This window comes from Echiichthys vipera, assembly GCF_963691815.1.
Source record: "Echiichthys vipera genome assembly, chromosome: 5".
NCBI classification, from domain to species: Eukaryota; Metazoa; Chordata; class Actinopteri; order Perciformes; family Trachinidae; genus Echiichthys; species Echiichthys vipera.
The window spans coordinates 27455063-27466429 of NC_139830.1; the positions used below are offsets into that span (position 1 = coordinate 27455063).

At 40.9% G+C, this 11367-nt stretch overlaps 2 protein-coding genes across 3 annotated transcripts; both read right to left on the reverse strand.

Annotated features, from left to right (window-relative positions):
- Window positions 1–753: 753 nt before the first annotated feature.
- On the reverse strand, window positions 754–4320 carry sertad3 (SERTA domain containing 3). 2 transcript variants are annotated; one of them, XM_083914396.1, is made up of 2 exons: window positions 4193–4320; window positions 754–2210 (listed from the first exon to the last, which is right to left on the reverse strand). In XM_083914396.1, exon 2 carries the CDS (start codon window positions 2201–2203, stop codon window positions 1139–1141), a length of 1065 nt encoding a protein of 354 aa, XP_083770522.1. In that variant the 5' UTR covers window positions 2204–2210; window positions 4193–4320; the 3' UTR covers window positions 754–1138. The 2 variants fall into 2 exon arrangements, with proteins under 2 accessions (XP_083770522.1, XP_083770523.1); XM_083914397.1 differs by lacking the exon at window positions 4193–4320 and adding an exon at window positions 3360–3465.
- Window positions 4321–6091: 1771 nt separating this feature from the next.
- On the reverse strand, window positions 6092–11092 carry blvrb (biliverdin reductase B). The gene is made up of 5 exons (XM_083914670.1): window positions 10970–11092; window positions 9117–9278; window positions 7676–7765; window positions 7270–7401; window positions 6092–6632 (listed from the first exon to the last, which is right to left on the reverse strand). The coding sequence occupies exons 1-5, from the start codon at window positions 11052–11054 to the stop codon at window positions 6478–6480; spliced, it is 624 nt and encodes a 207-aa protein (XP_083770796.1). The 5' UTR covers window positions 11055–11092; the 3' UTR covers window positions 6092–6477.
- Window positions 11093–11367: the final 275 nt, after the last annotated feature.

Below are 11367 nucleotides of genomic sequence, written 5' to 3' on the forward strand. Positions count from 1 at the left end.
GACATGAAATACTTTTTTTTCTGAGATGGACTTTGTGTGTAGCCATTACAGAACAGTCACGTGTTCCTGCGTTTCCTGAGCTACAGCTGCACTCTGAAATGTTTCTAACAAAACACATTTTTGTTTCACACTTTTCCGCCTTCAGATGGGACATGGCTTAACAGTCAGCTGGCTGAGGGGCATTAAGAGTTCAAATTCAACTGTCCTTACTGCTAATGCGGGATACATCTAAAATCTTAATGTACCTCCAATTTATTACTGAAATATCACTGATGAAAATCTGTAAAAGGAAAATCTTCCAGTTACAATAACAACAATTAAAGACACTTGAAATGTATCTTTTGCTTGTAACAAGACGAGCACATTATCCTGCTCCTACGGTTTGAAACCCTGACCGGATCTCTTAGCACCTGATACCATGCCCCGTGATACATATGAGGTTAAAGGGATTTCTTCACAGAAGTTTGACCTAACATTAGTGTTCCAACCATTCTCCTCAAACACCACATTCTCTCAGAACTCACAATTACATTTGTTCTTTTTTTAAAGTGATTTATCCTGTGTCGCCAAAGTGGCATGCTCAATGTGAATGCAGGATTAATTGAGCCTGTGATGCATTTGACACATTTAAGGGCAACCCTACTGGAGTCATTTTCTCTGCAGGCGCGATCACCTGCAGAATAAATCCTATCACACCTTCCTTCTCCAGATCAAATGAGCTGAGTCACACTCGAAACTGTAGAAAAAGGCGTTTCAGCAGTTCAATATGCGCTGACTCATTGCTTAGTTATTAAGAAAAAAAAGCAGCCCTATCTGGCTTACTGCCCACATAGTTTCCACTGTGACTAGAGACAGGAAATACAAACCCTTCTCGTTGCACAAAAAGTTGCCAGATGCGTCAAAACTACTCCTCATGCCACCTATGGGGCATTTCCTGTCTTAGACATCAACCATTTCTACATTTCTAGAGCCTTCTTACTACTTTCTAAAGCCCATTGTACACTATTGTTTGAGCAATATATAAAAACAACAAAGTGAATATTTAATGTCTTAGACAATCTTTCCCTTTGCCTTGACAAGTCAGTTTGTGTCCACTTAATTAGTGAATGCTGTTCAGCTAATGATGACAGCGAGGCAATCAGGACTCCACCAGGATCTCCATCAGATGCTCCAGCTCAAGCCCTTCTCTCCCATGATTCGGACTAGAGAAGGGTGGTGATGAAAAGGAAGGTGAAGAAGAGGACGAGGAAGACAATGGGCTGAATGAGGAGAAGGAAGGCAGGCACTTCAGATTCTGGTTGAGAGTAAGGGAGAAGGGGTGCAAGGGGGAGGACGAGAAAGGCGGCAGATACCGTAATAGGTCATCCCCAGACGGGTATCCCCCGCCACTGCCCCTGAGCCCAAGCACACCCATGTCCCTCTCCAACAGGGATGTGTCTATATCCTGGAACAGATCCTCCACGGTGAGCTCACTGAGGTAGCTGGACCTCATCGCCTCCATGCTGCTCTCCCGTGCTCTACACTCTTCCTGCTGCTCCCAGCTTCCCCCATAACCTCTGACTCCCTGTTTCACCCATGCCACGCCTCCATCAGAGGGCCCCGACAGGTTCTCCAAGGACCTGAGAGGTGTACGTGGAGCTGCCTGTGGGCTCCCATCAATGGTAGAGTCCAGTGCAGTGAGAATGGAGGAGATGGCAGCTGAAAGGGAGAAATCAGAATCTGTGGACATTGATCCCCAGTCCTCATCTTCGTCTTTTACAGACAAAGGGACATCTGATGTACTTAAGTGGCAGTTTGCAGGAGACCTACTTGTAGCACAACTTGAAAAGCAATTTAAAGAAACTAGAGGGCAGCCGACAAGAGCTGAGTGGTTGTTAGAAAACATCACTGCGGAGTGGTGTTTTGCTGCAGCGACTCCAGTAAAAATATTCTCCTGGAGCGCAGATGAAGAGCTACAAATTGGTTCTGACACCTCCATGTCTACAGAGGGCGCCGTAGAAGCTTCCACGCTGACCTGCCTCAGTGTGTTGGCTATCAGAACGGACCTCCTCAGGCTGGGTTCAGGTAGCTCCTGGCCTCTCTGATACTTGTTCAGGGAAACTGAGAACACAAACTGGCGCTGGCTCTCCCAGGCGGGGCTGCTCCATTCTGAAACCTCCAAATCCTCCGGTGGGTGTTTACGCTTCTGGCCCTTCATGATCATCTTTGAACTGCGGAGGAAGGCACAAACCGTTAACTTGTACCGCAGCTAAAATCCATCTGCTGTTACAGTTTTTCAGTGTCTTGAAATTCAAAAACTCATGGAGAAGAAAAATGGAAAAAAACAACTAAAGCCTGATGAGATAAGCAACACCTACATTTAATAACATCTGTGCTGAATTATAAAATAATCAGGCAGTTACTCAACAGAAAATTAATCAATGAAAGTTGAATGTGGTACAAATACGTTTTTAATCACTTTGGGCATTGAAAGGTGGTAAACATTTGTCATGTTCTAACGTTAATGTAAAGCCCTGTAATCAGTAATAAAGAAATGATGCAATTTGCAGCCATAGACTTAGACGGTAGACGGTGAGGGGAGCAGTAAACATGTCAAACCTGAACCTGGCTCTGGGAATCAGGTATTTAAAAAAAACTACGATGAAATCCTTATTGTGTTTTAATTGATTCAAGATTCAATTCAAGAAGCTTTATTTATCCCGAGGGAAATTATTGTGCAACAGTTTCAATGCAAAGATGGGAAAGGATCAGAGTGATAATAAGCTAACAAATCAAATCAAAATAAAGCGAACGTCAAATAAATCAAACAATAACTAAATGTGACAGAGTGCAACGGACGTTGGGGTTAAACGTAGGTATACAATATACAACAATACACACTGTGCAGTTGAGTGGCATATTGAAATAAAACAAGTACAAAGTAAATAAGTGAGATGGAGCGATAAGTAATAAGTGTTGAAAGTGTTCAAAGATTCAACTGAACGTTAGTGCTTTGTGTTGATTCGAATGATATGGCATATAATAGTATTTAGTTAAAAGTTAAGTTTACCTTAGAGTGGAAAAGCTGAATCTGATCAGCGTTAGCGTTACCTAAACGTAAAGTTGTACTGTGTTCTTCGAGGTTCTCCGTGAACAGGGAACAGTGAGCCAAGTTAAATGTGGGGGTTGTAACGTTAGCTTCAACTTAGGAGGGAAACGGACAACTTCTCGACCGAGGGTGGAAAAACATTGAAACGTAAATGAACCGAATTCCCTACGTTAACGAGACGAAAAATAGTGATAGTTAAACCCCTAACGTAAGTCAGATGATAAACTTTCCACACATTTCAAATAAATAAGCCATGTTGAAGCAAACAGACCTGTTGAATCACTTCCCGTCTCTCCTCGGTAACTTTAACTTCACGTTAGTCGATACCGGCTCGGTTGGTTTTCGTTACACCGCTTCCTCTTCGACCCAAAAAAACGTTTTATTGGTTTACTCAACTCATTCGGATATAAAAAAACAAATTTAAAGGCTCGGTTTCAACTTCTAAACGCTACAACTTCGCTGCCCGGCTGCCTCCGTCTTCTCCCGCCCGTGATTTGAGTTTCACGGGTGAAGGTTTACAGTTGGGGGCTGGATGTACCGACAGGCATTGTGGGTAGTGGAGTTTAAGCTCGTTATATGGACTACAACAGGAATCATTTCACGTTACAAATGGCACTTTAAACTAGACATGTGGAAAATATAATAATGCTATCCCAATGCATATAATACGTAAACCTGTAAATGCACTCAGTTGATTAATTTCCGCCCAGGCCGGATTCCCACACTTTTGATTATGTAATTGCATAGCAGTCATTCCTAAATGATGACATCACCGACGGAGGGTTTCCCATCCGTATATTACCTTTAAACACAAAGTACGGTGTGTGTAAAAAACACTAAGAAAATAATTACCCAATGGGGGTTCAAGTCAGCATGTATGCTAATTATTTAATTTTTATGTTTAGGTGCTGCAAGGAAATACTAAACTTCTGAGAGGATATTAGGCTAGGCTAAATATCATAGATCAATATAGTCAGAGGGGGTTAAACCGTATTAGACGTGTCACTGACAAAAACAAAAGCAGGATCAAAAGCTGCACATGTAGGCAACAGGGCGATTTGAACTCTACAAGTTGCAGTTTTTTCTTATTTGACAGTCATTTACCTGGGAGCAGCAGTCGTCAGGGAGGAGAACGGTCAGCGGATGAATAGACACAACCTCTACGGAAGTAAAGTGCGCTTTTATTGAAGTAAACCACCCGTCAAAGTTCACAGTTTCGATTTAAATTCCACTGGTCCACTTAACGCCGCACGAAGAACCAGTGAGTCAACTTTGAAAAACAGCTCTGGCTCCTCCTCGGCCTCTGTATGGACGGCGGAGACAAACAAGAAGCTAGCGCAACAAACAAACAGCTTCCTGTACTCTTTCAAAATAAAAGTCCACATGAGCCTCTCTAATATAGGCTTGGATATATAATATATTAAAATATCTGTAATGACAGGCTAAATATAGCCACATTTGCATATTTTTATTTGTATAGCCTAATGTTGCGATATACAGACAAGTATTACTTAATCACATGATATTATTCTGGCACGCCCTGTTTACATTATAATATCAGTTCTGATTCACTGTTAGGCCTATTAACCACATCCTTGTCACTTTACCTTGTAACATTGTCTTTAATTGCTCTTATATAATTTGTGCTTTTACTTCTGTTCGTATTCTAGTTGTATAACTGTTATTTTTTGTTTTTCTTGTTTTTACCTTAGTACCTTATTTCTGTCTTTGTGTTGACACCTGGATTTCCCCTCTTATCTTATCTTTTGTTTTTTATTCCACAAAAAGTTCAGTTGCTTTACTTACATCTACTTCACACTCATTCAAATTGCCAGAATCTATGCATATTCAAAATTTCTTACTTCAAAAGTTTAACCATTTGACCTAAAGTGTCTTCTACATAACTGTGAAACCATCCTTAGTTGTGCTTCAAGTTTCCACCTCCACCTCAGATTTAAGGCACAGGTAAACTTTCCTCCTTCAGCGGCGATGACATACAGTATTTGTAACTTATGATGATATGTCATCACTTCCATATTTTTTATCCCATTAGACTTTTATATGACATGTTGCCATAATCAGAGTAGGAATTCCTGAGTTTTGGCCAAAAACGTCTTCAGGGGGTTTCTGAGATATTGGACGGACAGAGGGTCTTACAGTCTCAAATATTTTTACAAAACGTTGTGTAGATCATAAAAAGGTGTAACTAGCTAACAATTATTCCCAAAAAAGGTCATTTGATTGGTTAACTGCTGCACTTTTATGCCAGCAGCATACTTTAAAAGTTTTCCCACCCACACATGTGGTATAGCCTTTTTTAAACGTGTTTTACTTTGAAGAGTATTATCTACATGTTTCCGGGATTGTGCTACCTGCCCTTGGGCCACTTAACAGAGTTTGTGAGCGGGAGTTGCACAACAGCAACACATGCCACTCATCTGACTGACTGGTTGGCTTTTTGAAAGGATAGACTCTCATGAGGTGAAGTATAGGAGACACTAGATGAGTGGTCCTGCAAGTATTTTCAAAAATTCAACCCAGTCACGAAAAGAAACGTTTATCCTGAAAGAAAAAACCCCACATCATTATAGACTCAAACTTAACACAACTGTTCAGTATGTATGCCTACTGCAATTGTGCAAACGGTAATCCATATACAGTAGATAGCCCACAGGTACACAGTGAAATGTTTCCTGCAGGATAACAGTGATCACATCTTGTCTGTGTCAGAGCTGCATTTAATCGGACATCTTTGAGTAGGATATCTGAGTCCACTCTCCATCTCTGATCTATTACTCGTGTCCTCTTATTGTTTTAAAAAGCGTAATGTCATAAAGTGGATAGAACAGTATTGAATTACAGTATAAAATGTAGAATTGTTGTTGTTTTGTCACAACAAATATCCTGCAGCTCTGCTCAGTCACTCCACAGCCTTTTGTACAATAAAGTCTTTTATTTTAAACAGCTTTTAAAAACAGACCCACTGCACTTCAGTGCCAGGGGGCATCACATGAGGAAATGTTCAGCGATAGGAAACAACACATTCAGTATGTACGTCAAGACTGTTAATGTGAAAAGACACAACTGATGTAAACAGCTTCAGCTAAAGCTGCAGGACACATTTGGAATAAAATGAAGCCTCTGTGCAGTTGATTATACTATTAAAATAAGTATCAAAAAATAACAATGCAGGGCAAAAGCTGCTCAGTCAAGATGATAAAGGTGACACAGGGAAGCATTAGGGGTTTATCATAACAACACAATGTTAGTTTGAATCTTCACAGACATTATTTCTTCATTTATCTCCACGTCAAATACTTTCTCTTCAGTGCGTTTTGGTGTAAATAAGAATTGCCATGTGGAGGGCATCAGCCGTGTGTTGCTCAGGATTATTTATACTCTCCCCACAACCCGACAGTCTTGCTGTCCCACTCAGAGGTGGACAGACACTTGACGAAGAAGTGTCCCAGGTCATGTTTAGAGATGGCTCTTCCTTTGAGCATGTTCTCCGCCACCATGTAACTCTCTGTCAGAGGAAGGTCGTCTGGAGGGAGCGAGACAGAAACAAGGACTTACATACAATATTACAACACACAATAACGCTCTCTTCATCTGCAGTTGCAGAGTCGGCTATTATGTGTCGTGGAAGTAAAAAAGGAAATTTGACTATGAGAAAGTTTTTGCCACGGCTGGTTGTATGCCTCCACCGACCAGTACATCCAAAGTGTCCATTCATAATAAAGATATACACAATCAGCACAGCTTCAAGATTAGGGTCACCAATTCAGTATCTGACCACATGTCTCCCCGTCTGTCCCTGAGTTATGACGTTTAATAATGGACAGAAACACTAGGATGTGACAATGAGGTTGGATATGAAATGTCATCACTTCCATATTTTTTTCCCATTAGACTTTTATATGACATGTTGCCATAAGTAGGAATTCCTGAGTTTTGGCCAAAAACGTCTCCAGGGGTTTCTGAGATATTGAACGGACAGAGGGTCTTACAGTCTCAAATGTTTTTTATTCTACATAACCATCACCAGGTTTTAATAACAAAACGTTGTATAGATCTTAGAAAGGTGTAACTTGCAATCCATTATTCCCAAATAAATGCCATTTGATTGGTTAACTGCAGCACTGTTTGGATAAATCTCTTAGTTTCTATTTCCCACTGACCAGCAATGTGAGGAGGCATGACGGCCACGTAGTCTAGCCCCGATGTTTTCAGCACGGTGCACATCCTGTCATGGTCCTCCGTCACAGGAACGAGACGGGGAGGGACTTTGGAGCGATCCCACAGCAGGAAGGCTGGGAGGGTTAAGAATAAAGATGAAGAAAATTACCATTATCATTATCATCGCTCCCAGAAAGAAAGGGCAATTAAATGTCACGTCAAATTAAGTGTCAAATGCACTTCACTTAATTGTCTTAAGGCACTGCTCATCTGAAGCCCACAGAGGCTTAAACAAGGAAGACCTAAATATATTTCAAGATACTTTTTCTGAACCCAGATCAGCAACATAACACAGACTTTGACCACCTCATCCACTCTGTTAGAATTGTTATGAAGAGTGAGTTGTACCTGACATGCAGCCGACCACTTTGCTGATCCCACGAGCCTTCATGGCTTCAATGATGTTCTTGGTGCCTTCGGACATCATGGTGGTCGGGCCTGAGGAGCACAGATCAGACTGTAGAATGATACTGAGGCGGAAAGTAACTAAATAGTTAAAGCCTGTTCTTGAGTAGAGTTTGAGACCCTGGCCCTTTCAACTGGGTGACATTACTATTTGATACCCTGTATTTCAGAGGACTATAGAGAACTGCTGGATGAGTCCCAAAACCCTGAAGTGAGTTAGTATTTTTGCACTCCTGGTTCCCCCCGTCTCAAAGTCAGCGGGTTTTTTATGTTTTGGGGTTTGGATGTCTATAAATAATGTATGTGGTTAACACAGGCTTAAAAAATGTTAACCCTTTGTTCTACGAGATAGAATATGTCAGTCAAGCACGTGTCTTTAAAGGCGGTTGTGTCTAAAAGTGGCTAAATGAGACTACAGACGCTATCACAGTGTACAAGTCAAATCAGATGGAAGCTAGTTGGTAGCGTAGTTTGTTCATCGTCTAACATTAGATTTTGAAATCTGGCGATTGCATTTACACCTTAGTAATCATAAAAGTGGTGTTCATTTGTAAAGATTTTCTTGATGGACAAAATGCGGGAATATCATAAACCTTTGTTCACAACAGAGCTTATTTTCCGCAATAATCCGAAATCCAATGAAAAATTTCATTTACGTTTTGTCGAGCCAACCTGAGAGATGCTAATTCAGGTCAGCCTGCAAAAATACATCAGTACGTACATGACGACATAAGATTAAAAAGTGTTGTATTTAGAAGACCAACATTGAAAAACTTATTTAATGCACCAGTAATGTAAAACTGAAAAGTTCTGTTACTGAACTTTGAATGTAAATTAAAACACTTCCTTTTATAGTGTTTTTGAAAAATAGAGTCCACCTTTTTATATACTGTGCGTTTCAGATGTCAGTGTCACCTTGATACACCTTATGTCACATTGGGGTATATGATGTAACAGTCATATTGCGACCTCTAGTGGATAATATACATTATTACACCATTAAAAACCACAATCCTCCTTGTGTAAGGTGAACATGGTCAGTTATGTAAGGCAATATGAACTTTAACAAGGCAGGACAAATGGTTCAGAGGTGTAAACATGTGATTAGAGCCCAGAGCAACAACAGTGAGAGCAACTTAAGGACAGTAGATTCAAAACTACACAGACAAATCCAAAGTGTGTATGAAAATAAAAGAATACCAGCAAGCAAAAAGAACAGCAACTTAACTTAATACTATGCAATAAATGCAATACTATTAGTGCATGCCTACACCTGGGATAAACCTTTTTGAGACAGACAGAAAAATACCAAATGTCAGTTTTGCATTGAGTGTTCTTCTCTTATAATATTTGCTTGGTTGTGTATCAAACTGTGGAGCCTTACTGAGGTTGTTTCTGGTGCCCAGGATGATGATAACAGCGTCCTGGCCTTCCATGCTCTTCTTCACGTCCTCTTTATTAAGCACGTCTCCTACCACCACTCTTGACGCCTTGTGGTCAGCAGGCAGCTTGGCAGGGTCCCGCACCAGCACCGTCACATTGTATCCTGGTGGAGGACATATAGAAATTAAACACACCGACAGGGATGAAGCAGAAAAACTTACACCAAGATCACCATGATATTCCTACACATTGTTTTTTTTTTTTTTATCTTGCAGGATCTTGTGATAAGAAGAAGAAGAATTCCTTTTATTTAAAAAAAAATTCAATGTTTTCACTCTGTTATTATTATACAGGTTACACACACACAGGCCCATAATACACACACATGCACAAACAGGACCTATATACATGCAATTAATGGAGAGATGTCAAAACGAGGGGGCTGCCAATGCCTCAGCGCCCCGATCAGTTGGGGTTTCGGTGCCTTGCTCAACAGCACCTTGGCAGTGCCTAGAGGTTGAACTGGCACCACTCCAGCCACCAGTCCCCACTCCATTCATGGTCCACACAGGGACTCGAACCGTGGACCCTACGGTTCCCAGCCGAGTCACCTATTGACTGAGCTCCTGCCCCCCAATAAAACGAGAATCACTTTAATCTAGCGACTACAATATATAATACATATACATTATATATTGTATATCATAAAGAGATTAATGTGGGTGACACACTGACAGCTGACTATTTCGCCTGGTAACCTGGCAACCCCTCACACTTTAACTGTCACTTTCACCTGATAGGTTGGTTAGTCTGATTTCAACAGGACGACATGATTACAACAATTCTTGAAACTGAAGCTAGAATTTTAAAGTCTTTTCTCGAAGCTCCAGTGATATTTCCACCAGCTACATGGAGGTGATCCCACCCTCCCTGTGCAGACGAGATAGTGAACAGCTCCTGCTATCAGCTCATGTGTCACAGCCTACTTGGGAGTGACTCTGCAAAACGCTGCCCTGTAACGAATCATGACTCAACATTTTTGCCCCATGGTGAGGCGGGAGAAAGGAAATTAAAATGCTGATCAAATTTATCATACATCGTAACGTGTTTGTGTACCTGTTTTGTGCGAGTGGATGTCTACTGTTTTATGTACATCCTTGAAGAATCACAACCAGAAATGGAGCAAATTAAAGAAGGGACGGGCTGTTTAAGCCTTATTCCACTGTGAAGTTATACGGAAAGAAAGAATACTATTTATTTAATCATAGACTACTAAATTTAGGTTGACATGAGATCAGGATCTTCAATATTTAATTGAAATAGGGCTGGTGGATTTTGACCAAATCAAATATCACCATAGTTTCGATCAAATGTAGTGACATGGATTCATGATAATACTGTTTATAAAAGATATTTACACACAGGAAAGTTTGAGAATGAATCATAAAATATGAAAAACCATAAGTAAAGCTATGTAAGAACTTTACAATAAGCACTATCACAGTCTCATATCATGTTATTGATATTATATTGATTGATTGCCCAGCTCACCATATCATGTGGAAAACTTGATACTGTGAAGCCTAAACCTTTTTTTTATTTCATGGATACTTTCTGTTATCAATCACGTGATGTGACGTCATTAACCAGCCCCGTGGACTCAGCTGAACACCTTATTGATTGTTAGACCTCCACACAGGGCAGATGAGTTGATCCAGGGTCATACTATGTAAAAAAGTCTGACTCGTGGTGGAGACTTTGACCATAACAGACACTAGCTACTTCTGTTCCCTGTGTTGCACGCACCAATTGAATACACTCTCTGTTATATACATCCAATATCCTGTTCCTCACCTGCAGCCACCGCTTGTGGGAGGGTCGCCAGCCCGGTCATTCCCGTGGCTCCAAATATCGCGACGTTTTTGATGGAGTCTGACATTTTTTGTATTAAGCGAGTTCCACGACACAGCAACAACTTCTCCGTTCAAACTGTGTCCGATGCAGAAGATAATTTCAGTTAAAAAGTCCCATTTGACATGTAGACACGCCTCTGTGGAGTGACAGAGGCGCTTCCGGAGCTCAGACTCCTCCTCCAGCACACAGAGCCTTAAAGGAGCCCTGCTGCTCAGATACTCCTGCTGCACGTCTATCACTATTTAAAAAAAATACTCTGTAACAAGTTACAGTCTATTTGCATCAACATAGGACCTACTCAAGGTGGGCTGCCAAAAGTAAAAGTAGGATGCTCATGC

Excerpts from the sequence above, each read along its gene's own strand:
- sertad3 (XM_083914396.1), bottom strand. The coding sequence starts at position 2,203 with ATGATCATGAAGGGCCAGAAGCGTAAACACCCACCGGAGGATTTGGAG.
- blvrb (XM_083914670.1), bottom strand. The coding sequence starts at position 11,054 with ATGTCAGACTCCATCAAAAACGTCGCGATATTTGGAGCCACGGGAATG. Across the intron at positions 7,402-7,675 it reads AGTGGTCGGCTGCATGTCAG|CCTTCCTGCTGTGGGATCGC; the intron begins GTACAACTCACT and ends TAACCCTCCCAG. Across the intron at positions 6,633-7,269 it reads CATGCCTCCTCACATTGCTG|ACGACCTTCCTCTGACAGAG; the intron begins GTCAGTGGGAAA and ends CGCTCCCTCCAG.